The following is a 27,366-nucleotide window of genomic DNA, read 5'->3' as shown; positions in this document are numbered from 1 at the left end:
AAGGGGGGCATTTCCTGGGTGTGCCCACAAAAACAGTGAATGCGCCCAGAAAACCGCTGGGTGCACCCATGCAAACACAGGCGGGTCGAAGACTGCACGGGGCAGGTGGCTGTCATCAGCACCCGCCCCGATCTTGGACATTTCCGAGCCCAATTTAAAGACAAGTTCAGACTGACTTTTTTTGCGAATGGGGGAAAAGCTTGCAGGCGAATTAATGTGTTAGTGCACACTTTCCATCTGCATGCTTCCGAGGGGATTCACAGGGGGGAGGCGGGCGTATGTTCACCCGGTAGGTAGAATTAAGCCACCAATTTAGCAGCAAGCGGTATTGAATCAGGCACTTTTTGTTTTGTAGTTTCCCACTAACTAAAGGGTGCTACTTATAGTGTCTTCCTTCTGTTATACACTAATGGAATACAGCAGAATGTTTTTTGATCATTTCACTCCCTAATAATCTACTGGGGTTGCATATTTAACCCCTTCACGACATTTGACGTATAAATACGTCATGGCCGGGAAGTACTTCCCGACACATGACGTATATATACGTCATGACTTTAAACTGTCACTGCGTCTAGAGACGCAGTGACAGAGGGACGATGTCTGCTGTCCCTGACAGCAGACATGTCCCTGCATGCCCAGGGGGGGCTGCGATGCCGCCCCCCCGTCGGCGATCGCTGTGATTGGCTGTTCAGTGTGAACAGCCATTCACAGCGGTTTCCTGTGTTACTGGCGAATCAGACGCTCGGTAACACAGGTGTCAATCACCGCCGGGCGTCAGGGGGCATGAGGGGGTCATCGGTGATGATGACACCTCACCCCACCCTCACCCCACCTGCCCCCAAGGCTGTGATTGGTCCGTGGGACCCACGGACCAATCACAGCCAAGGCACGACATTTAAACTAACGGTGACTGCGCTGCAGACGCCATTCCGGTCTGGAATTGCGTGCAGAGCGGTCACCGTGCCTATCTGCCGTGATACTGACCTGATCCTTGCTAATACTTACCTGATCCTTGCAAATACCTTACCTGATCACTTGATCACTGCTTGTAGCGTGCTGGACGCTTCCTGGATCTGACTTCCTGAGACTTCCTGCTGCTGCTGCAGTGTGATAGAGAGATAGAGAGAGAGATAGAGAGAGAGATAGAGAGAGAGATAGAGAGAGAGATAGAGAGAGAGATAGAGAGAGAGATAGAGAGAGAGATAGAGAGAGAGATAGAGAGAGATAGAGAGAGAGATAGAGAGATAGTGACAGAGAGAGCTATATTTTGTGTCTGCTACCCCCCCTTTTTGGGGGTGCAGGGGTTTTTTATATATAACTGTCAGTGCTGCTGCTGCAGTGTCATAGAGTGATAGATAGTGATAGATAGTGAGAGATAGTGAGAGATAGTGAGAGATAGTGAGAGATAGTGAGAGATAGTGAGAGATAGTGAGAGATAGTGAGAGATAGAGAGATTTGTGTCTGCTACCCCCCCTTTTTGGGGGTGCAGGGTCAGTGCTGCTGCTGCAGTGTCATAGAGTGATAAATAGTGATAGATAGTGAGAGATAGAGAGAGATAGTGACAGAGAGTGATAGAGAGTGTATATTTTGTGTCTGCTACCCCCCCTTTTTGGGGGTGCAGGTTTTTTTTTATACATATAACTGTCAGTGCTGCTGCTGCAGTGTCCTAGAGTGATAGATAGTGATAGAGAGAGAGAGAGAGAGAGAGAGAGAGAGAGAGAGAGAGTGAGTGTATATTTTGTGTCTGCTACCCCCGCCTTTTGTGCTGATCACTATATCTGAGGTGATCAGCAACTTTTTGGGGGCGCAGAGGTTTTTTTTTTTTATATATACCTGTCAGTTGCTGCCAGTTGCACTGTCAGTTGCACCAAAGGTTGTGCACCTGCTGCCCCTCACTGGTAATCAGTGTCGCATCACTGATCACCTTTTTTTTTTTTTTGTGGGTGCTGTGTGGTCTTTTTAAAAAAATTTTTTTACACACACTGTGATTTTGTGGGCGTCCTGTGGCCACTGTGCGCTGATCAGTGACGTACATCACTGATCAGCTTTTTCGGCACAGGGTTGATCTATTTTTTTTTTTTTTTTTATCAAATTCCTGTTGCCTTTGAGCGCTGTTCAGTGACAGACGTTACTGACCAACATCTGTGCTCAATTTTTGGCGCAGGACCTTTTTTTTTGTTTTTTTAACCCCTTCAATTTTTTTTTTTTGTATAAAGTATTTTTTTTTTCTGCACTACATACACACTACACACTACATACCCCCCGGGTTGAAATAAAGTTTGTACCCCCCCCTACACTATACACGTGTTGAAACATTTCACTACCAGTAACACAAAAATAAAAATGTCATCCCAAATGTCATCCCAGTCATCCAGAAGAATGTATTCAGTGGAGGAGGCATATGCCATGCTTGCCTCTGGTTCTGACACAGCCAGTGAGGCAAGCGGGGAATTTGAAGGATTCGTCTTAAGCTCCTCTTCCTCCTCTGGTGATGAGGGACCCCCTCAAAGACGCCCCCGTAGAGCAGCTGAGACCCCCCCCCCCCCAATAATTGATCTCGTATGGATCCCACCACCAGACAATTTTGAGCCCCAGGTTCCTGAGTTTTTGGCCATGCCAGGAATCCAATTTGATTCCACAGGTCTCAGAGAAATTGACTTTTTCAAATTATTTTTCTCTGATGATTTTATAAATTTAATGGTGGACCAAACTAATTTATATGCCCAGCAGTTTATTGCTCAAAACCCCACGTCATCATTTGCTAGGTGGACCCCTGTAGATGCAGTAGAGATGATGACGTTTTGGGGTCTGGTGTTTCATATGGGCATAGTAAAAAAGCCACAAATTAGGCAATATTGGAGTACAGATGTTCTGTACAGCACCCCATTTTACCGTATGGCCATGACTCGGGCTCGTTTTGAGGCAATCCATAAATTTATACATTACACCGATAATGCACAGTGCCCACCCAGAGATGATCCCACCTTTGACAGGCTATTCAAAGTCAGGCCGGTCATTGATCATTTCAGTGCCAAATTTGCAGAGCTATACATCCCTGATAAATGTATTAGCATCGACGAGTCCCTTATACATTTTAAAGGAAGGGTTAAATTCCGCCAGTACCTTCCCAGTAAGAGGGCAAGGTATGGCATAAAAATGTATAAGCTGTGTGAAAGCACCACAGGGTACACCCACAAGTTTAGGGTATATGAAGGGAAGGATTCAAGAATTGAACCGCCAGAATGCCCCCCCTCCCTCGTAGGTGTTAGTGGAAAAATTGTCTGGGATTTAATGCACCCCTTCCTGGATAAGGGTTATCACCTCTATGTGGATAACTTTTACACTAGCATCCCCCTGTTTAAGGCCCTTGGTTCAAGAGGTACAGCAGCTTGCGGTACTGTGCGCAAGAACCAAAGAGGCCTCCCCAAAACGCACATTGCCCAAGTACTAAGAAGGGGTGAAAGCAGGGGAATATGCACCGAAAATATGTTGTTGGTCAAATATAAGGACAAGAGGGATGTCCTTATACTGACAACAATTCATGGAGACAGTACCACCTCCATCCCTGTACGAGGTACCAGTACCCACACCTCAAAACCAAATTGTATCCTAGATTACAATAAGTACATGGGCGGAGTGGATCTTTCAGATCAGGTACTGAAGCCGTACAGTGCCCTGCGGAAAACAAATATCTGGTACAAGAAGCTGGCCGTGTATATCATCCAGATGGCACTGTATAACGCTTACGTGCTATTCCGTTCTACCGGCCAGAGGGGGACATTTATGCACTTTCAAGAGGAAGTCATAAAGGGCCTAATATTTGGGAACCAGCAGGCAGAGGGCCCCAGTACTTCTAGTACTGGCCCCCGTATTGTACCAGGGCAGCATTTTCCCAACGAAATCCCCTCCACTGCAAGAAAGGGCAGGACACAAAAAAGGTGCAAAGTTTGCTATAAAAAGGGAATAAGAAAGGAAACTATTTTCCACTGTGAAACTTGCCCCGACAAACCCGGCCTATGTATAAAGGAGTGTTTCAAAATATACCACACATCTATGGATTATTAGGTTCATCATTTCACCGTGCTTCGGGGGTCTTGCTAATGCCACATAGCACCCACCATTCATTCCACCAGAATCTGTGCTCCAAAATCCAAAAATCACTCCTTCCCTTCTGAGTCCTGCCATGCACCCAACTGGTATTTTTTGGTCACATGTGAGGCATTGCCGTACTCTGGAGAAATGGGGGCACAGATTTTGGGGTGCTTTGTCTCCTTCATTCCTATTGAAAATGACAAATTTTGAGCCAGAACTGCATTTTTTGTGTAAAAAAATTTAATTTTTCATTTTCACTGCCCAGTTGTATCAAAATTGGTGAAACCCCTGGGGGTTTGAAATGTACACTATACCCCTAGATGAATTCCCTGAGGGGTGTAGTTTGCAAAATGGGGTCACTTGTGGGGGGGTTCCACTGTATTGGTAATGCAACATAGCACCCACCATTCATTCCACCAAAATCTGTGCTCCAAAATCCAAAAATCACTCCTTCCCTTCTGAGTCCTGCCATGCACCCAACTGGTATTTTTTGGTCACATGTGAGGCATTGCCGTACTCTGGAGAAATGGGGGCACAGATTTTGGGGTGCTTTGTCTCCTTCATTCCTTGTGAAAATGAAAAATTTTGAGCCAGAAGTACATTTTTGTGTAAATAAAATGTAATTTTTCATTTTCACAGCCCAGTTGTACCAAAATTGGTGAAACCCCTGGGGGTTTGAAATGTACACTATACCCCTAGATGAATTCCCTGAGGGGTGTAGTTTGCAAAATGGGGTCACTTGTGGGGGGGTTCCACTGTATTGGTAATGCAACATAGCACCCACCATTCATTCCACCAAAATCTGTGCTCCAAAATCCAAAAATCACTCCTTCCCTTCTGAGTCCTGCCATGCACCCAACTGGTATTTTTTGGTCACATGTGAGGCATTGCCGTACTCGGGAGAAATGGGGGCACAGATTTTGGGGTGCTTTGTCTCCTTCATTCCTTGTGAAAATGAAAAATTTTGAGCCAGAACTGCATTTTTGTGTAAAAAAATGTAATTTTTCATTTTCACTGCCCAGTTGTATCAAAATTGGTGAAACCCCTGGGGGTTTGAAATGTACACTATACCCCTAGATGAATTCCCTGAGGGGTGTACTTTGCAAAATGGGGTGACTTGTGGGGGGGTTCCACTGTATTGGTGCTTTGGGAGTCTTGCTAATGCAACATGGCACCCACCATTCATTCCACCAAAATCTGTGCTGCCAAATCCAAAAATCACTCCTTCCCTTCTGAGTCCTGCCATGCGCCCAACTGGTATTTTTTGGTCACATGTGAGGCATTGCCGTACTCGGGAGAAATTGGGGCACAGATTTTGGGGTGCTTTGTCTCCTTCATTCCTTGTGAAAATGAAAAATTTTGAGCCAGAACTGCATTTTTGTGTAAAAAAATGTAATTTTTCATTTTCACTGCCCAGTTGTATCAAAATTGGTGAAACCCCTGGGGGTTTGAAATGTACACTATACCCCTAGATGAATTCCCTGAGGGGTGTACTTTGCAAAATGGGGTGACTTGTGGGGGGGTTCCACTGTATTGGTGCTTTGGGAGTCTTGCTAATGCAACATGGCACCCACCATTCATTCCACCAAAATCTGTGCTGCCAAATCCAAAAATCACTCCTTCCCTTCTGAGTCCTGCCTTGCGCCCAACTGGTATTTTTTGGTCACATGTGAGGCATTGCCGTACTCGGGAGAAATTGGGGCACAGATTTTGGGGTGCTTTGTCTCCTTCATTCCTTGTGAAAATGAAAAATTTTGAGCCAGAACTGCATTTTTGTGTAAAAAAATGTAATTTTTCATTTTCACTGCCCAGTTGTATCAAAATTGGTGAAACCCCTGGGGGTTTGAAATGTACACTATACCCCTAGATGAATTCCCTGAGGGGTGTACTTTGCAAAATGGGGTGACTTGTGGGGGGGTTCCACTGTATTGGTGCTTTGGGAGTCTTGCTAATGCAACATGGCACCCACCATTCATTCCACCAAAATCTGTGCTGCCAAATCCAAAAATCACTCCTTCCCTTCTGAGTCCTGCCATGCGCCCAACTGGTATTTTTTCTTCTACGATCCCCATGGCAGCCATACTTAGGGATATTTCCCCTTTCCTCAGCTTAGACAGGGTGATTTTTTTCCACGTAGGCTCCGCCCACCTCAGGTATATAGGCCTACTCCTCCCCTTCCTCTATGTCTTTTTTCCTGTCTCCTATTAGTTTAGACAGGGCAGGGTGTTATTTTTTGTTTTCAGGGCTCACCTAGCAGGGGGGAAGAAGAAGATGCAGGGAGACCTGTTTCAGCTCTACCCTGCACTTATGGAGATACGTATACGGCGTATAGAAGAAGTCACCTGTCAGCGGCGATGTCTCCCCGACTGTCAGGGTAAGGTCTGGGTCTGCAGGGCGGCGAGTCACATCCCCGCTCCAGCGGTCAGCTCGACACAAGCGTCTGACGCGTATCCTCTGTCTCACAGCACAGGGAGACAGCAGTACATGCCGGCAGCGTCACACGCCGGAGCGCGTGTACCGGAAGTGAGGTCTCCGTTATTGCGCCCAGAGGGCGGCTCAATGAGGGGCATTTTAATAGGTCTAGTGACCTGCGCTACAGAGTACTTCCGGGTATACAGCTGGGGATATAAATCAGGCAGCCCATGCTGGTTTATTCAGTTGTTCACGGTCCCTGTATATACTGGAGTGTTTGCTGCTGCTGCGCATCATGGATCCTTCCCCCCCATAAGACTGATACTGCTCTAGCGAGGTGAGCCTGCAGATTGTTTTTTGTGCTTTAGGAAAATATTTTATTTTCAGTTAGTAATAGATATATATATATATATATATATTGCAGTGTGCCTTCTTCTCCAAGCAAGAAATGTTCTTCCAAGAAGAAGCATACTACAATCAATTGTGTCACCTGTGATAAAGTATTACCCAGTTCCTACAAAGGCAATAAATGTGGAGAATGTACTAAAACTCTGACACAAGACAATCAATCAGAAATGTTATCCCAGCTGATGGATTGGATGAAGAAATCCTTTGTGACTAAGGAGGAGCTTACTCAGTTACAGTCTGCTAAGAGGTCTAGGTCTCAAACAAGTTTAGATTATGATAATAGATCTGAAGATAAACAAGAGGAGGTCTATGTTTCTTCAGGTGAAGAATCTGGGGAAATTAAAGAGGAGAGCTCTTTTAATTTGGAGTTAGTTCAAAGCGTGTTAAAATACATACATAAAGCTATTGACTATAAGGAGCCTGATAAGCCTGTGGATAGTCAGGATATTCTGTTTGAAGACCGTACGAAGGCTGGCAGATTCTTTCCATTTCATCGGGTGATGAAGGAGCTGATTGCCAAAGAATGGTTGTCAGTAGATAGAAGATTGGGTAAGATACCCAGGATTGAAAAGATGTATCCATTTAAAGATGAGCAGTTATTAAGCTGGTGCGAAGTTCCTAAAGTAGATGCTGCGGTGGCGGAAGTTACCTCTAAGACCACGATTCCTTTAGAAGATGGTGCTTCCTTTAAAGATACCATGGAGAAAAGAATTGAGAATTCATTGAAGAAAACACACATGGCATCATCCATTTCTATGAGAGCAGGTATAGCAGTGGCGTCGTCAGCTAGAGCGCTCAGATTATGGAGTACTGAAATGCACAAAGATATAGAAGAGAAAATATCTAGGCAGTACTTGTTGAAAAATCTGGAGATTATGCAAAAGACTATACAATATATATGTGAAGCTTCTCTAGACATAGTTGCTTTCTCTGCTAAATCTGTGGGAGCAGGGGTAGTAGCCAGAAGAGCTCTCTGGTTGAAGAATTGGAGTGCGGATGCAAATTCAAAAAATCGATTAGCGTCACTACCCTTCGAGGGAAATTTTTTGTTTGGGGCGAAATTGGATGCTATGATCCAAAGAATAACTGGAGGAAAATCTGTTCGCCTGCCCCAGGATAAGAAAAATAAATTTCCTATTCCTACTTCATCTAGACAGCAATTCAGAGACGCCAGAAGTTATCGACCGGGGCGACAGTATAATAGAAGAGGAGGTGCTCTGTCACGTAGTTCCTTTCGAGGTGCGAACAGAGGAAATCCAAGACAATGACTATCGTCAATCAGGTCAAGTGGGGGCGAGACTCTTAGAATTCGCAAGCATTTGGGAAGAGTCTATCCACGACAAGTGGGTGATCACAGTCGTGAAACAAGGTTATCGTTTAGAATTCCAAAGTTATCAACCAGCAAACAAGTTTATGAAGTCTCGTCCTCCAGAGAACAGGATGGAGAGAGTAGCTCTAACAAAGATAGTGGACCAACTGATGCAATCAAGAGCAATAGAAGCTGTACCAAGAGCACATTGGAAGAAAGGGTTTTACTCAAATCTTTTCTTAGTAAAAAAGCACTCAGGCGATTTCAGATCTATCTTAGATCTAAGAAGACTAAATATGTATTTGAAGAAGACAAGATTCAAGATGGAAACTCTAACATCCATACTGGCAGGGATCAAGAAGAACGATTTCTTAGTCTCTCTGGACTTAAAAGACGCCTACTACCACGTACCCATATATCAGTCAGACCGAAGGTTCCTCAGATTCTACCTGTTGGGTCATCATTTTCAATTCAGATGTCTCCCCTTTGGCCTCACTTCGTCGCCCAGAGTGTTCACAAAGATGCTGATTGTCTTAGTGGCACAATTGAGACTAAAAGGAATACAGATATGGCCCTATTTGGACGATCTTTTGATTGCAGGAAGTTCTGTCGATCAGACAAGACGAAGTTTGTCAACAGTGATACACTACCTGGAGAAACACGGCTGGGTTATAAACATCAAGAAGAGTCAACTACAGCCATCACAGAAAATACAGTTCCTGGGAGTATTAATCGATACTGCTCAATTTCGAGTCTCCTTGTCCAAAGAAAGGTGTGTAAAGATACAAACCTTGGCTGCAGAACTTCGACACAAGAAATCGATCAATCTAGGCCTAGGCCTTCAATTGTTGGGAATGATGACCTCGGCGATAGGAACAGTGCCTTGGGCACAATGGAACATGCGTCCCCTTCAGTGGAAGCTCCTGCCGTATGTAAGGTTGTCAAAGAACAACCAAGAAAGAATTCTCTTGGGAAGGGAGGTAAAAGACTCCCTAAAATGGTGGACACAAGATCTAGAACTCAAGTCGACAGACCTTCATCTACCCCGGTTCATCAATCTTACTACAGATGCAAGCCTGGTGGGTTGGGGAGCGCATATTGCAGAACACAACATTCAAGGAAGGTGGTCTCAAGAAGAATCAGAGCTGACGTCAAACGTGAGAGAAGCCCTAGCAGTATGGCGAGCTATTTGTCAGTTCAAGTCCCTGATAGAAGGCAAGCATCTCAAGATCTTCTCGGACAATATATCGGTGGTAGCACACCTCAATCATCAAGGGGGTACGAGAAGCAGAGACTTGATGGACATTATGCAAAAGATAGTTCCTTGGGCGAGAGAACTTGATATCCCTCTCAGCACTGTATGTGCCAGGAAAGGAGAATATAGTGGCAGACTATCTAAGCAGGAAGGAAGTTCTACCTGGAGAATGGGCGCTGAAAACTTCAGTCTTTCAGAAGGTCATAAAGAGGTTTGGGAAGCCAGATATAGACCTTATGGCCTCTCATGTGAATCACAAGGTAGAGAGATTTTACTCAAGGTTCTATCTTCCAACAGCGACAGCAACAGATGCGTTCTCAGTCAAATGGGATTGTCAACTGGGCTATGTGTTCCCACCGGTTCAGATGATAGGTCGAGTACTGAAGAAGGTGCAGGAAGACGGAGTATCAGTAATAGCAATATTACCATTCTGGCCGAGAAGACCTTGGTTTCCTGCAATACTCAAACTAGCGATACGAGAATCTATGATCCTCCCAATATCTTCAGATCTCTTGAATCAGGGACCTTTACATCATCCCAATCCAGGGATATTCTGTCTCAGGGCTTGGAAGCTGAGAGGCAATTCCTGATGCAGAATGGCTTGTCTGAGCAAGTGGCGGATGTTCTATTGAAGGCCAGGAAAGAAGTTTCTTCTTTGGCCTATTATAGGGTGTGGCGTAGATTCCTGCTATGGAAGAATGACTCCACTCTCATTTCACAGACTGATACAGCTCGGATCCTACAGTTCCTGTATGAGGGGTTCCAGATGGGCCTAGCAGTCTCCACATTGAAGTGTCAGATATCAGCTTTGAGCGTATTGCTAGATCGCAAGTTGGCAAAAGAAGAGATAGTGATCAGATTCTGTAGGGCCATAAAGAAGATGCGGCCTCCCAGAAAATCTATGGTAGTACCTTGGGATCTCAACATTGTACTAAATGCCCTCATGCAAGCACCGTTTGAACCTTTGTCACATGCAGAGCTTAAATATCTGTCCTGGAAAGTCGTTTTCCTGGTAGCGATAACATCGGCCAGAAGGATTAGTGAAATCCAAGCTTTATGGGCAGAGGAACCTTACCTGAGTATGTTTCCAAATAAAGTGGTGTTAAGAACACATCCAGACTTTCTTCCAAAAGTTGTATCCAGATTCCATTTGAATCAAGAGATTATATTGCTAACATTCTATGATGATCCTGCTAATCCGGAGGAAGAAGAATTGCATTCTTTAGACTTAGTGCGAGCTATTTCGCTTTATCTTCTAAGAGTTGAAGAAATTAGAAAAACAAAACATTTGTTTGTTGTTACGGAAGGAACAAACAAAGGGTTCGTGCCTTCTAAACAAACCTTGGCAAGGTGGATTCGGAGTCTCATCATCTTTGCCTACGAACAAGAAGGAAGAACTGTTCCACAGATCGTAAAAGCACACTCGACAAGAGCGATGGCTGCCTCATGGGCTAGGAAGGCTCAAGCTTCCCTCGTCGACATCTGTCAAGCCGCGACCTGGTCGTCTGTGCATACTTTCACTAGGCATTATGCCTTACACATTCCTTCCGCCCACTTCGGGGGAAATGTACTGAAAAGTGCCTTAAATAAATAATATTGCATTGATATGGTCTCCCGCCCTTTTTTGCTTTGGTATGTCCCTAAGTATGGCTGCCATGGGGATCGTAGAAGAAAACATCGAATTATACTCACCGATAATTCCTTTTCTTCTTAGAGATCCCATGGCAGCCACAAAAAAGATCCCTCCCTATGTATTGGATGATTTATTTCCGAGTGAGTAGGAGACATTCAAAAGACATAGAGGAAGGGGAGGAGTAGGCCTATATACCTGAGGTGGGCGGAGCCTACGTGGAAAAAAATCACCCTGTCTAAGCTGAGGAAAGGGGAAATATCCCTAAGTATGGCTGCCATGGGATCTCTAAGAAGAAAAGGAATTATCGGTGAGTATAATTCGATGTTTTGGTCACATGTGAGGCATTGCCGTACTCGGGAGAAATTGGGGCACAGATTTTGGGGTGCTTTGTCTCCTTCATTCCTTGTGAAAATGAAAAATTTTGAGCCAGAACTGCATTTTTGTGTAAAAAAATGTAATTTTTCATTTTCACTGCCCAGTTGTATCAAAATTGGTGAAACCCCTGGGGGTTTGAAATGTACACTATACCCCTAGATGAATTCCCTGAGGGGTGTACTTTGCAAAATGGGGTGACTTGTGGGGGGGTTCCACTGTATTGGTGCAACATAGCACCCACCATTCATTCCACCAAAATCTGTGCTGCAAAATCCAAAAATCACTCCTTCCCTTCTGAGTCCTGCCATGCACCCAACTGGTATTTTTTGGTCACATGTGAGGCATTGCCGTACTCGGGAGAAATTGGGGCACAGATTTTGGGGTGCTTTGTCTCCTTCATTCCTTGTGAAAATGAAAAATTTTGAGCCAGAACTGCATGTTTGTGTAAAAAAATGTAATTTTCCATTTTCACATCCCAGTTGTACCAAAATTGGTGAAACCCCTGGGGGTTTGAAATGTACACTATACCCCTAGATGAATTCCCTGAGGGGTGTAGATTGCAAAATGGGGTGACTTGTGGGGGAGGTTCCTAACTTTTAGCACTTATGGTGCCTAGAAACCTACATGGTGCCTAAAAAAAAATCTCATAAAAAGGAGGCTCCAAAATCAAGTAGGTGCTCCTTCTATTATGAAGCCTGTGGTTTGGTCAACGTGCACACTAGGGCCACATATAGGATATTTTTGAAAACAAAAGAATTGGGGGAATCAATTTTTAGTCACATTTCTCTAGTAAAATCTACTGTATTCGTTAGAAAAATGTATTAAAATTGAAACTCTGCAAAAAAAAAAGAAATTTTGAAATTTCACCTACACTTTGTTTTAATTCCTGTGAAACACCTAAAGGGTTAACAAACTTCCAAAATGCTGTTTTGAATACTGTGAGGGGTGCAGTTTTTGAAATGGCATCATTTATGGGGGTGTCTCACATACAAGTCCCTCAAAGTCACATCAGAACTGAACTGGTCCCTAAAAAAATCAGTGTTTGAAATTTTCTTGAAAATTTGAGAATTTGCTAGTCATATTTGAAGCCTCCTAGTGTCCAAAAAAATGAAAAGGAGGTTGAAATAATGATTGCAACATAAAGTAGACATATGGTCTTTGTTAGTTATTAACTATTTTGAGTGGTATGATTATTTGTCTCACAAGCAGAAAATGTGACATTTTGCTAAATTTTCCATTTTTTCACGATATTTTGGTATTTTTCACAAAAAAACACAGACTGTATCGACCAAAATTTACCACTAACTTGAAGTACAATGTGTCACGAGAAAACAATCTCAAAATCACTGGGATAAGTTAAAGCAAAAAAAAGTTATCCCCACTTAAGTGAGACATGTCAGATTTGAAAAAAAGGGCTCTGTCATGAAGGCACAAACTGGCTCTGTCATGAAGGGGTTAAGTCTGTAGGGAAAGATAACACTTCTTTAGAAAGCAATGAGGAATATGTTTTAAAGTGATACCGGGTCAATTAATTTCGCCTCATGGATGGTACATTGCTGTTGTAATGGCGAGGAAACACCGACAGTGGCGGAACAAATTGTTTTTCTTTTAATGGGACTAAAGTGATATAACTCGACTCCAGGTTTTCTCCATATTATATAGTATTCAAATCTGTCATTTGGTTGTCATCATGAATTATCATGCATTTTATTGGGATACGGTCATTCGCTCGACACCACTAGGTCGACATGGGTCTAGTTTTTTCACTGTTTTTTGAGCCGACATGTGCCGACAGGCGGTATTTCATGCCCAACCATCCACTAGGGCGTGGTGGGAGAATAAAATAGTGCTGAACGTATTGAGGCACCGTGCCCAAAGCATTATGAGCGAAGCGAGTGGATGCGGTGCACTTCCATCTCTGTCCATGTTGACACTGTTGACATTCAGGTAAAAAAAAACAGTGAAAAATCACAAGTCGACTTTTTGACTGTCGACCTTCCCATGTTGGCCTAATGCTTGTGTCAACCTATACCCATGTTGACCTAGCTGCCTGTCGACCTAGTTGTGTCGACCTAATGTTTGTCGACCTAGTTGCTGTAGACCGAACGATCCCAACCCATTTTATTGTATATTATTATTTTTGTTTACTTCACTTTATTGAAGCATCGATAAAAATAATGTTAAAAAATACAAAAGTGTATTAGTCGGAGAAGTCTGCAAAAGCAGGAACTGATCACAATTTAATACAATGCTTAACATCCAAATGCAGTGAACAAGGTTTATGTGACTCAGATGTTGGCAGTGGGACTCCCCCTTGTAGAATATTTGCAGTGTACAGTATTAATCATCCGTTTTCACAGAATGGTTATTATAGTGCATGTAGCTGCAGCCCAATTGTGACATGCCCTTTCTTAGGACTTTACAAGGATTTTACAAGGTTTGCTCCACAGACCGCTCCTACTGTAGCTGATAAAGATATTGGGAAATTTTCTAAAAGCGAGAATTCTCCTAAAGGGGCAATCTTTCCATGAAAAGTTAGTGTGATAACTCTGACTGTGACAGAGCATACATCATAATCTTTAGAATGAACTTTAGCACTTGTGTAATTTCACGGCGCCACTAAATCGCATGCGATTTACTATCCAGTTCATATCCCCGCTATCCACTAGGGCATGGAGTTGATTTTATATAGTGTGGCGAGCGGACACGGATTACGCTACTTGTGTTGTTTCACAGCGACTCACAATATCGCATGGCATTTGCATGCAATTCCGTGGAATACATTCTGGGTCCACGCTTTGGGCTCGGTGGCTCGCTGCGGTCACCACACTATATAAAATCAACTTCACGCCCTAGTGGATAGTGGGGATATGAACTGTATAGTAAATTGCATGCGATATCGTATGTATACTCGCATGCGATGTAGTGGCGCCGTGAAACTACACAAGTACCTGAACTTTAAAGATTTGAGCAATTAATGTGCTAGGGCCCTAGATTTGCATAACATTGGAACACCTCTTTTTACGACATAGATAATCCTTACATATATGATCTAAACTTTATTTCTCTTCTTCCAGGGTGGTTAAGGAAGAGATTTCTGATGACAATGCGAAGTTGCCATGTTTTAATGGAAGAGTCGTATGTTGGGTAAGCCTTTCTCTAGTTAGGGAATTAAGGGCCTGCGATTCAGAGTCTGTTGTACTTTTGCAAGGTTTCACAAAAGTACAACTGCCGATATTAGTCCCAGTACAATGCAAGGCCACACCGCTCGCTGGAACCCTCCCCACAATGTGCCCACAAACATTTGCAGGAATACAGAAATGTCAAGCTACCAAGATGCTGTACTTATACTCGTGTGATAAAAATGTAAACTTAAGTTTGTTTAGAAAACTCAAATACTATACATTGTGTGTGAACAGTAGTTTTGATAAACAGTCTTTCAAATGATATGGGTGGTGTCATATTACACGCTCGGTGGTGACCCAACCCATGGCAGCAAGGGTTTATGAGCTATGGGGTTTATGTGCCAACAGAATACTCAGTTTACCCAGAACCCCATAGGTATGTGCAGGAAAATTGTCTTTGTTGCTGTACTGTAAATGTGAGTGATGTGCGCAGTTGCGCATCACATTCCACTTGGAATCCAATCAGCTTAGCTCCTTTTAGTTGTAAAACCACTTGAGTTAAATCATTTGTGGTGATCATATTCTGTGTTGACACTTTGTTGGAAATTCAGTTGTGCTGGCTGTCTATCAGAGCAATTCAATTGTTGTTTTGTTCAGACATCTGAAAGCACGAGGATTAGCTGCTTTTTCACTAATGCTGCAGTCTGGGTGTCTAAAGTTCGGGCGCCCAAACTAAAGGCTTCAAAAAAAGTGTGTGCCATGAGTACTGGGTAACTGATCAGAGCAACAGTGAAATAGTCCTGATAGATGCTGCTTACTATAGACGGCCAGCAGTGGGCATGCACTATAATTGAATCCCCCCACCTAAACAAAGAACATAAGCAATACTTTTTTGAATAGAGCACTACTACAATGCAAGTAATGAGCAGACTGGCAGAAACACAAGAATGTATGTCTTTTGTTAATCATAGGTGCAGTATTGACGCATAGTACAGCCTTACCCGCCATTAGGGACTGGCAGAATGGGATTGGGCACAGTTAGGACAGCAAAAACACTATGCTGGTGACTGCTGGTGGTTTCTCACATAGGACAGTAGAGGCACTGTGCTTGTGACTGCTTCCTGCAGCACACACATACTGGCCACTTACCTTGTTATTCCTGTCTGGGATGCTTTTTCTTTTTTTTTAACTCTTTATTTTCTAAGAGAATCAGTACATAGTAAAATCACATTAGATATAAGGAAAAAAACATTCTCTTTTTTTCACATTGAAACAAGAACAAATAAGTAGGAAACGATAAGGGAGGGCACAGACAGGGAATGGGAGGAGTAGTAGGAGGAAAGTAGAGAGAAGGGAGAGACAGGGGTGAGAGAAAAAAAGGGGGGGGGGGAGAGGGTCAGGGACAGTTACAAATATACGTCATTTTCTTGTATATATGACATGATTCAGGTAAATACAAGTTGTAGCAGTTTGAGGATACGAAAGCATAGGGAAGAGCTTACTGTGTAGAAAGAGGTGTAGCCCCGCGGGGGCGTCGGGGCGGCTCGATACAGCAAAAGCATCCGCATCAGTCACAGAAGCGCACTAGGGGAGGGCAGAGGTTACAGGTGGAAGAGGTCCAGGGGCCATATGTAGGAGCCAAGGACCCCAGACAATATCGTATTTATGGGGACAATCGTGGAGGTAATAGGTGATCTTTTCCATTGCAGCTATGGACCAGACATAATTAATTAGGGCGGATTCTGTAGGGGGGGGCAGGAGACTTCCAGTTTTTAGCAATAAGGGACTTGGCCGCGGTTAGAATATGGGATAGTAGCTTATTCAAGGAGGAGTCGAAGTCTGGGAAAGGACGAGCAAGTAGAAACGACCATGGGTCTAGGGGGAGTGGGATACCTGAGATAGACTTCAAGAGCAGAGCTATCTTAGTCCAGAAAGAGGAGATAGAAGGACACGTCCACCAGATATGGAATAGCGTCCCTCTATGGCCACAGTTTCGCCAGCACATAGGGGTAGAGGAGGAGAACATTTTGGAGAGCCTCACTGGGGTATAGTACCATCTATAGCATAATTTGTAAGATGTTTCTTTGAGTCGGGTGGAGATAGAACTTTTAGCTATGCCTTCTTGTACTTCACCCCAGCAAGAGTCGTCAGGTGGCGGCCCCAGGTCCAGCTCCCAATCTCTTTCATGGCGGCTGGGAGAAACAGCAGTGGCTGTGAGTGTCATTGAATAAACAGAAGAGATCAAGCCCCCCTGTGTAGGGGGCTCTGGGATGCTTTTTCATCTTGCTGACTCCCTTGCTCGTGGCTGGGATTTATGTGATTGCTGCTGTGCCACATCCACCTACACCATGGGAGATACATGTATATAAGCACTGTTCGTTTAATGAGAAGCTGTCGCTGGTGTAGGGTTCTGGCAGTCTCCTTTTGCTGCTGCTATACATATGCAGGTTAGGGTGGGGGGAGGAAACAAGGGAGATGATGGTAGTGCTGGAGCTGTGGTAGATCATCTTGGCTCTAGTTCCCACAATTATTCCGATGCTATTCATCTATGCCCCACTCCCGTCACATTAGCAGCAGGGAATCTGGCTCCACATCCTATCCCTGTTGCAAATGGACACCCACATCCACTGCCTGGATTGGCAAAGGGGCAGTAGGGAATCCACAAGATTTGTGTTACTTGTCAGGGCTGTGGAATGCTACGAGGTGAACCGGGAACCTCCCGCAGGATGAGTGAAGGTAGGCAGGTACGGCTTAGAGACTTTCTATTATGTTAGAAATGCATAACCATGAAATGGGTTTCTCAGGAATCTTGTCCTTACATTGTTGTTGTTGCATCAAAATTTCTTTGTTTCCCGGGATTGCAAAAAATGACATTGGCATCCCTATGCAGAACTAACACTTTTTCATAGCAGAAAGGCCATATTTAAGAAATTTCTCCCGCAGGAGATTGTTTCTGAATTTGCTATTGTATTCTGGGCTTTTGTTCAGTATATGCTGTATGATCAGCTATTCTTTTTCTTCTAATAAATGCAATGATAATGACTAAAGTTAGGAATTTGTTTTCATCCAATATCCTGCATACAGGGAGCCGCGACTAGCGATGAACCCCTCCTGCTTGCGAGAGGCACTGGGTGTCTAGCCTGGGGCAACACTCTTCCACTAGACCACCACTGGTCTGAGGGAGAGGCGTGACTGCCTGTAGCTCCTCCTCTGCCCCTGGGGCGTACTTGCAGCCTAGCTGACTGCATGCCTCAGGGGCTCTCCTCTCTCTCCACTCCTCACTAGCTTTGGGGCCATATTGAGCACATTGCTGGATGTAGAGAGGGAGGTTTGTTCTTCAGTCTCCCTGATACCTTGCTTGCTGAGCCTGGTTTCATTACTGTGTATTACTTCCTGCTAGTGCCGAATAGTTGAGATTATACCCTTTGTTATCTTCTAGTTAAGATTTAGCATTAATTGTCTCCTTCCTGCTATTGCTGGATAGTTGAGCTGCTTCATTACCCTTTCACAGCAATATCAGTTCTGGGATGTTGGCCTGCCTTCTCCCTATATACAGTAGGAACACTTGCTTGGGCTTTTTTTCTGTGCTTCACATTACAGTTATGTTTCTTGTACAGCATGCCTCCTAAAGTCAGGCCTGACAAGGAGGCCATGACGCCTTTGCCCCTTACCCTGGTGTGTCAATATCCTCTCTTCACAGGACATAGAAGATCTCTGCTCCAGTTGTGCACTACCACATGGAATGCATCCTCAAGTGCCGGCCACTTCGCAGGAACCTGCCTGGACTTAGATGCTGACACAGTTCATGGCGCAGCTTGTGGAATACTTGTCCCCTCCACCTCCAGTTTACAGTGAGCCCTCACCCTTAGTTCCTGCAAATAGCAGTGTATGGTTTGCTCAGCCTTCTCAGTGGCCCTCGGCTGAACCGCCTTGGGTGCAGACTTTTGCGCAATCTGTGCTAGGTTTGGCTAACATTCACACTTCAGTGCAGGAAATTGTGGACGGGGACAGAGGTGCCAGACGCAGGCCTGCTGCGCATGAATGCTCTACTTCACTATGATGAAGAATCAAAGCCAGATTCCCTTTCTTGTCAGGACTCATCTCACTCAGTGCACATTTTACATGATAAATTTACATTAGAAACAAAAAAAGTTCATATACAAAACAATTGCACATTGCGCCAGGATTACGCCCATTTCATATTATGGCACACACCGTACTGCCCATTACACATGGTGGCACACACCGTACTGCCCATTACACATGGTGGCACACACCGTACTGCCCATTACACATGGTGGCACACACCGTACTGCCCATTACACATGGTGGCACACACCGTACTGCCCATTACACATGGTGGCACACACCGTACTGCCCATTACACATGGTGGCACACACCGTACTGCCCATTACACATGGTGACGTGATCGCAATATGCGATCCTTTCATCTGAATGTAATAACTTGCAGATGTAGGAACTGTAACCTATGAGGGAATCCAAGATTCCTACTGCGGTCCCTCCTACATACATTCTGGTGATACTTAATATTTGCGGCTAGAATAAGCTGCAAATATTATATGATAAATGGGCCCCATAGTTCTGTATATTCTCCCTGTATACATATACAGTGCATAATAATAAAAGGAAGCCACACACACCTGCTTACAGTGTGAATGCAGTGCATGCTGCTCTGTGCTGAGGTGTGACAGGGTAATAGTGTAGCAGACCTGTTTTCTGTGTCTGCCCAGCATTGTTAGCACAAAAGTACAGTAAATGCTCTCACCTTTTTCACATCTTTCTCAACTGTGTGAAATGAAGGTGTGCACCACCAGCAGCGCAATTCTGACAGTGAGCAGAAGCAGGGACAGAGCTCCGCAGATACGCTGATGACCGGGCTAGGGAGGGGCCCCCACTGCTGTCAGGCGGAGAGAGCTGGAATAGTGGACACTGACAGCCATGAATGAGAGATTTTAGAGGTCGCATGGCTGACCTTTTGTCTTCTATCTCCCAAGGATAGGTCAAAGTGGGAAGTTCCTCCTCTAGTTGACACCCATGTTGCTCCTCTTGTATGCTCCTCAGTGTTTCCCATACTGGATACTTCTTCTTTGAAGGATCCCACTGATAGGAAGTCTGGGACTTTATTCCCAGATGCTAGACATTAAACGTCCTGCCCTGGCTTCAGTCTAGGTGGCTAAGGCAGTGTCTGATTGGTTTGGAAAGTGGACTCTCCGACAGGACTAGCCATAGATACGGGACTAGCCAAAGAGCTAGTACATACCTTTGGAAAGCAGCTATAGATTCCTTAGATTGGCTTCAAAATCTCGGTTCCTTTGGTGGCATATAGACACACCCTTTGCTTGCGGTCTTGGCGTGCTCATGTTAATTTAAAGAGTTCTTGGAGGCTATTCCTTTTTAGGTGATACTCTTTGTCCTAGAACTTGATAAAACGGTTTCCACTCTTGCAGCACTTTTCTGCTTTTTTGCTGCTTCTCCTAGAACATAACTACTTTTCATCATGGTGGACTTCGAGGACAGCTTTCCTCAAGTTTTACCCCAACTCCTAAGGCATCCAAGCCACACGCCAAGCAGCCCTGGGCTACGTCCTGCTCCCCAAGCAATCCAAAATGCCTTCAGCCTGACAGATCGGACTTCCACCTGGGGGACCCCAGAGTGGGATGCCGTCTTTTATGTTTTGGTGGTCCTTAGTGGTTGGCAACTTCCGATGCCTGGGTCAGGTGGAGTGATTTCTTATGGTTTGTAAGCTTGCGAGCAGAACCCTCCTACCTCCATGTCGGTTTGTATCTACCCAGTTTGTTTAATCACTGTTGTAACAGTGTAACCATCCGCTGCCTGCCGCTGCACCTTGTGCCGCTCCCCGGACCAGTCCCTGCTCCTGCCGCTCCCCGGACAGGTACCCACTCCCAGCCTGCTCCTGATGCTCCCCTCCAGACGGCTGCACATGATTAATCTTATGTGCAGACCGTCCAACATCTGGATCTGATCCGATGCGCACGGGACCGCGCATCGGATCAGATCAGATGTCATACCCTTCGCAATTTGGCCAATTTCACCCGATTTCTCGGTCCAACCCTCCAGAATCGGGTGAAATCGGGGCCAAATCGCGTAGTGTATGGGGGCCTTTAGGCTGGATCTTCTATCTCAGGGTCCGTGTCTACACCCGGAAACTTCCCTGTCTAGTTAGATTGTTAAGAAATATTGCTTTAGTCGCCTGTGTGAATGTCTCATTACGTTTTTCTGACCGTTTTTTGCTAGAGGGTGTGGGACAAGGGGTTGACACAAGCATTTGGTCGACATAAGCATTTGGTCGACATGGGGTCAAAAGGTCAACATGGGTTTTAAAAAAAAAAAAAATCAGCAGTCACCATGGACACTAAAACGTAGCACCGGGTCCCCTCTCATGGCTTGCTGTGCTTTGGGCACGGTGCCTTGCTACGTTCGGCACACTATTTTATTCTCCCACCACGCCCTAGTGGATGGTAGGACAGGAAATACTGTCTGCCGGCACATGTTGACTGGAAAAAAAAGTGAAAAACCTCATGTTGACCTTTTGACTGTCGATCTAATGCTTCTAGCGACCTATTTGCACGTCAACCTTTTTGCATGTCGACCTAATGGTTGTCGACCTTTTTGGTGTAGACTTGTTGTCCGGATACCTTGCTAAAATGGTTTTATTCCACTCATAAATAACAAAGTCAGAGAACCATAAATAGAATCTAAAACATTTCTGCAGTTATAACTTAATTGGATCCTTTATGCAGCAAGCTAAGGTTTTAAATCCCTTTCGAATCTCCGGTTTCTTTCTCACTACATGTTAATGAGATAATGCATATTTTTGTAGGAATGTTCGTTTTTCAGTGAACCATTTGACACATCCAATTGCCTCCTGTATACAAGGGTGTCTAAATTAGTTTCACCACAAGGTGGTAGCAGACAATCTGTTGCTATATAGACTTTCAGGGTTAAAGAGTGCTTGTGAAACTTGGTGGTTTCATATTCGTATATTTGATGTGTTGTTTATTCTTTTAACAGCTTGTGTCTGCAGATGGCTCTCAGTCTGATGCCGGTTCTGTCTGCGCTGATAGCCAATCTGATTTGCCTCCGCCAATTGAGAGGACTGGGGGAATAGGAGATTCTCGCCCTCCATCTTTTCAGTAAGTATATAAATTGTCTGACCACATGGCTGCTTTATCCAAAAATTCTTTATCCAGAAAAAGACCTAGACACTGACGCAGTTCAAGGCGCAGCTTGCGGAATACTTGTCTGCTCCACCTCGAGTTTACACCGAGCCCTCACCCTTAGTTGCTGCGAATAAAAATTGGAGGAACGTTCTATGCAGTTCAGAAGAATGTAAAAAAGCTACATTTTAATTAGCGCACTGGGGTCACCCGGTGCTATATGGGTGTAATGTGAATCGCCCTGGGCAAGCCTTTGCTACTTAACCGTACTAACAACCTTGATTCCCACACGTCAGCCAATAACACACTGTTTGTATTTAGTTGAGACTTTAATTTATATTTTATGACTAAATTTGCCTTGATGATGTTTGTTTTTCTATAGTCCAAATACTCGAGGCAGTCAAGAAAATCTGGACAATGAGACCGAGACAGACTCTGTTGTATCCGCACAGCGAGATAGACCAAGGAGAAAGGAGTCATCAGAACATGGTAAGTTTATTGAAATTGGGTATGCATTTTAGAGGTTATGGGGTTATTCAATTACTCAGGTTTTTTTGCATAGGTGAAAAGAAGGGTCTATTTTAATGCCTGTGTATCCAATTGCATGCACGTCCGCCTATTTTATTTCTGTCAGCATGGCTTTCATTAACTATGTTCTCCCTCATCTGTACATGCAGGACAATGGAGGATATCATTAAAAACACGTTTATGATATAGGTTTTGAGCATATCGTTGACTATTATCTCCTAGTGTGCACACACATTTAGGGGAGTATTCAATGCCATGGCGAGCGCATGGCAGCGAATCCTGTTTTTGATTCGCAGTGCGCTCGCCATGATTTTTCACTCCCCTTCACTTCGCTGCCAGCCCACACTATTCAATGCGTCAGGGGCTCGGTGCCCCTGACGGCGAATAGTGTGAAGAGTGACGAATCCCCCTGCGCAGATGCTCCATGCCTGTCTGGAGTCTGCAGGGGGATGGGAGGGACTGGTGTCGCGGCGGGGGGGGGCGCGCTGATGCAGGCGGGAGCCTCCGCACAGCCTGGGGACAGGTCCAGCAGCAGCAGAGCCTCCGGCTCAAGCAGTCCCAGCGCTGACATCACCGTGCTGTGGCTGCCGGAGTCAGAGGTCTGCTACTGCTGGAGCCGTCCCTGTCAGCTTGTCCCCCGCATATCTCTCCCCCCTCCCGTCCCCTCACCTCCCTCCCCTCACCTCACCCCCAGCAGAAGGGCTTGCAGGGTGCTGCTGGGGTCGGAGCCGCTGCACTCACTGGTCCCGATCATCGGGATCAGTGTGCAGTGAATATATGAATATTAATGAGCGGCTCCGGCTCCCGGCCCCCTGCTGGCGAATGTGTAAAAAAAAAAAAAAAAATATTGTTAAAAAAAAAAAGATATATTAAAAATATATTCATGTGCTGCAAGTATATGAATAAAAATAGCATGCCCCTTCATAGGAAAAATATTCTGATTTTTTTAAACACCCCAAAAAAAATTAAACACGCTTTAATTTAAAAGATCACATTACAGTTCACCTAAAAAAGATGACGAATGCTAAACGGAGAATCATGGCGAAAATCAATGGAGAAAGCAGTTTTCCATTTGAGCATTGAATACACTGTCGGCGAATTCCACTAAAAACCCCATTGAAAATCACAGGCGAATTGTGGAGAATAATTTATGGCGAATCGGCAGACATTCGCTGTTCATTTGTGGCGAATTGCCTCCATTGAATAGGGCAGGGGTGGCCAACCGGTCAGAGGTAAAGAGCCGAAAATATCGGTAGTCAAGCAAAAGAGCCGACATCATGCGCGCGCCGAAGGCGCATGCGCCAAAAAAAGGGCCGTAGCCTATTTTGACCCCTTGGGTGGGTGTGATACAAATATGCCTCCAATAGTGCAGTGCCATATATACATATGCCCCCAATAGTGCCAGATACACATATGCCCCCCCACGGTGCCAGGTATGCACCACACGTGCCGGGTATGCCCCCACAGTGCCAAAAAGCTGGTATGCCCCCACAGTGCCACAAACGGCTATGCCCCCACAGTGCCACAAACTGCTATGCCCCCACAGTGCAAATTTCCCAGCAGCAGCACTCACCGTTGTTGCTGCTGCTGCCAGGCGGGGAGAGGACAGTCTGGTGTCCCCCTGCAGTCCTCCTGTCATGTCACCGATGGGAGGAGAGCACAGCACACCACGCGTCTCCTTCCCCCTCACTTCCCTGTGACTGGGCCGCCCACCAATCAAAGTTCACTGGCTGGCTCCTGATTGGCTGCTGGCCCACGAGCTCTGATTGGCGGACGGCCCAGTCACAAGGATGCACAGTAAAGGGTAGGAGAGATGTGCGATGCGCGCTCTCCTCCCCTCAGAAGGAGAAGGGATTCAGGGAACCGGCAGCAGGGGGGACTGGGACAGATGGTGGGCGGCAGGCAGCAGTGGGAGCAGGAGCCGCACTTTACAAGGGGAAGAGCCGCATGAGGCTCAAGAGCCACAGGTTGGCCACCACTGGAATAGGGAGAATTGTTTTTTTCTAACAGAAAATTCGCCGTAAACCCAGCGAATTGCCAGATTCACTGAAAAAAAATGGCGAATCTGAGGCATTGAATACTGGCCTTAGATTTGTTCTTAAGTTATACGTTTGACTACAGTGATTTTTACAGTTAATTGTTCAAAGCAACTAGACCAGAGGGCTTTCAATTAGAAGTCTATAGGGATATGCTATTTGGTTTTTTTATTGGTTCCTCACAATTTCCACTGGTTTAAATACAGGCCTATTTTGTCCAACAAATCTTTTATTCTAAAAAGTAGATGATTTTATTTAACTGCTGGGTTGCAGACAGTGGATGGAGGATCTTTTTTTTTTTTTTTTTTTTTTTGCAAATTAAATTTTTATTGGTTTTAAATACAGGTACAAAAAGCACATTCTTTAGTTTCACTGTCATACAGACAAACAATCTGCAAGTAAAATCGTACCAATATATTTCGGGAATAAATTGTAAAGTGGAAGAGTAGAGGGGGACAGAGAGAGAAGGGGGTGGGGAGGGGGAACACTCCGGGTCACTCAAGTTGGGGTTATCAAGTATACCACAAACACATAGGCCATAGGGAGATAATGGACCATCAAATACCAGAGGGATTGAGAGCTATATAGGCATAAGGAGAGCGGGTTCTACACGGTTGGAGACGCCATAACATCTTTATAGATCTTGGAGTCCCAAAAGACTAGCCAGCGGGTCCAAGTATCCCTGAACTGGGCCTGTCCATCGCATGCTGAAGACAGGATGTCTTCCATATCCGCATAGGAGTCCACCCTCCTAAACCATTCTTTGATCGTTGGGGGAGATGTGGATCGCCACCTTACCGGTATTACCGATTTAGCGGCATTATTTAAGTGGCATAGCAGGGATTTTTTATATCTTGAGAGAGGAGCAGGGGAGAGGTGGAACAACCAGAACAGTGGGTCCGTAGGGACTGGGTCTCCTATTATAGTCCTAGAAAGCTTGAAAACCTCTGACCAGAAGGGTACTATGAGGGGGCACTGCCACCAGATGTGAAGTGGGGTGCCAGGAGCCCCAGAGCATCTCCAACAAATATTGGGGACCTCGGTGCCCATCCTAGAGAGAGCATCCGGGCATCTGTACCAACGGGACAGTAATTTGTATTGGGTCTCGCGCGCGCCCACACTCGGGGAGCACGCGTGTGCCAGGGAGAATATCTTTTCCCAGTTGGTTTCACCGACCTCCCCACCTAATTCACGGTCCCAGGTGACAGTGAAGTGGGGTCGTTTGCTGCTAGTGTCGTCCAAGTGGAGGTTGTAAAGTATGGAGATCGTATGGGAGAGGGGAGATGTGTTATTACAGAGATGCTCAAATGGTGTAAAGGGCTTAGATTGATTATTGGGGCAGCCCATGGATTGGAGGTAGTGGCGGACCTGCAGGTAGTGCCAATATTCAGCATCAGGTAGGTTCCAATCCGCCTGAACTTTAGCAAAGGGCAGTATCCGTCCCCCACTCACCAGCTGACCGACCCGGAAGAGGCCACTATTTAACCAACATCTATAGGCCCTGAGATCTAGTCCCGGGGGGAAGCAGCTGTGTGCCAGAAAAGACATATACGAAGAGGACTTAGATGAAATAGAGGGGAATTTCCGCACCAGCTTCCAGGCACTCAGGGTGGGCCCTATAGTGGGGTGTTCTAAACTAGGAGGGGAAGGGAGCCACGGGGCCAGATAGACCGGTATGGGCATCTCTTGTTGTTCAATCTGGACCCATTGTTTCAGCGTATATTTCCTAGTCCATTCAAGAATTCTAGACAGCAGGCAAGCCTGATAATACCCCTGTATATTGGGAAGTCTAAGGCCCCCTCTGGACGTTGTTCTATGTAATATATCTAGTCTCAGGCGTGGTCGTTTACCTCCCCACACAAAGTCCCGGATTATAGCCTGAATGTCCCGGAACCAGCCTTGGGGAATCTTGATGGGCAGAGTCTGTAGGAGATACAGGATTCTCGGGAGGAAGTTCATTTTTAGGACTCCTAGTCTCCCAAACCATGAAAAGGGCCGAACTCTCCATGAGTGCAGGTCGTTTCGTAGTTTAGTCAAGAGGGGGGTAAAGTTGGCCTAAAATAATCGCGCAGGGTTTCTGGTGATGGCTACCCCAAGGTATTTCAGTTGGGAGTCGTGCCAGGTGAAGGGAAAGGCAGATTTAAGTCCAGAAAGCGTTTAGGGGGGTGTAGTGATATTGAGGGCAATTGACTTCGAGTAGTTAACCTTAAAATTAGAGAGGTCTCCAAACCGGCGGAACTCTCTCTTCTAACAAGTTGGGGAGGGAAGTGGTCGGGGAGGTTAGAGTGGCCAGGAGGTCGTCGGCAAAAAGGGCCAGTTTATATTCCCGGTCGTGAAGGGTATAGCCGGAAATATCTGGGTTCGATCTAATAGAGAGGGCTAAAGCTTCCATACATAAAAAAAATATCAGTGGTAATAGAGGGCAGCCCTGTCGGGTGCCGTTCTTAATGACAAAGGGGCTTGAGAGGGAGCCGTTAACTCTGACTTTGGCTGATGGGTTGTGGTAGAGGGATAGAATGCGTTGGTAGAAGATAGGGCCTAGCCCCATGTGTTGTAACACCCCGGACATGAAGCTCCAGTCAATCCTATCAAAAGCTTTTTCAGCATCGGTGGATAGTAAGATGGCAGGAGTCCCCCGTCTTTGGAAGTGTTGTCTCGAGCCTCGCGGCCCGGAACAAACCCCACCTGGTCACTGTGGATGATGGCCGGGAGGAAGGTCTTCAATCTATTAGCCAAAAGTTTGGCAAACAGTTTGACATCCGAGTTGAGGAGTGAGATAGGGCGATAGCTGGGGCAGAGAGAGGGGTCCTTGCCCTCCTTGGGTATCACAGTGATGTGAGCTTCTAAGGACTGCTTAGAGAAGGGGGTCCGGTCAGAAATGGAGTTAAAGGCCTCAAGGAGTAGAGGGAGTAGTTTACCCTTAAAGGCCTTATAATAGACAATGGTGAAGCCATCTGGCCAGGACTCTTCCCCACAGGGGAGGATTTTAA

The 27,366-nt window shown here is 45.4% G+C and overlaps 1 protein-coding gene across 1 annotated transcript in view; it reads left to right on the top strand.

Moving 5' to 3' along the window:
* The window catches only part of DVL3 (dishevelled segment polarity protein 3), a 93,417-nt gene that overhangs the window by 20,896 nt on the left and 45,155 nt on the right, over positions 1-27,366 (top strand). Inside the window, exons 2-4 of the mRNA XM_083177425.1 lie at positions 14,565-14,634; positions 21,667-21,788; positions 22,195-22,301. Coding sequence (XP_083033551.1) covers positions 14,565-14,634; positions 21,667-21,788; positions 22,195-22,301 — 299 coding nt within the window. The remainder of the gene's footprint in view (positions 1-14,564; positions 14,635-21,666; positions 21,789-22,194; positions 22,302-27,366) is intronic.

The sequence above is a fragment of the Crinia signifera genome, chromosome 3 (assembly GCF_055691185.1).
Source record: "Crinia signifera chromosome 3, ASM5569118v1, whole genome shotgun sequence".
NCBI classification, from domain to species: Eukaryota; Metazoa; Chordata; class Amphibia; order Anura; family Myobatrachidae; genus Crinia; species Crinia signifera.
The sequence above is the reverse complement of the archived record's forward strand: the minus strand, read 5'-3'. Positions and strand labels throughout refer to the sequence as shown.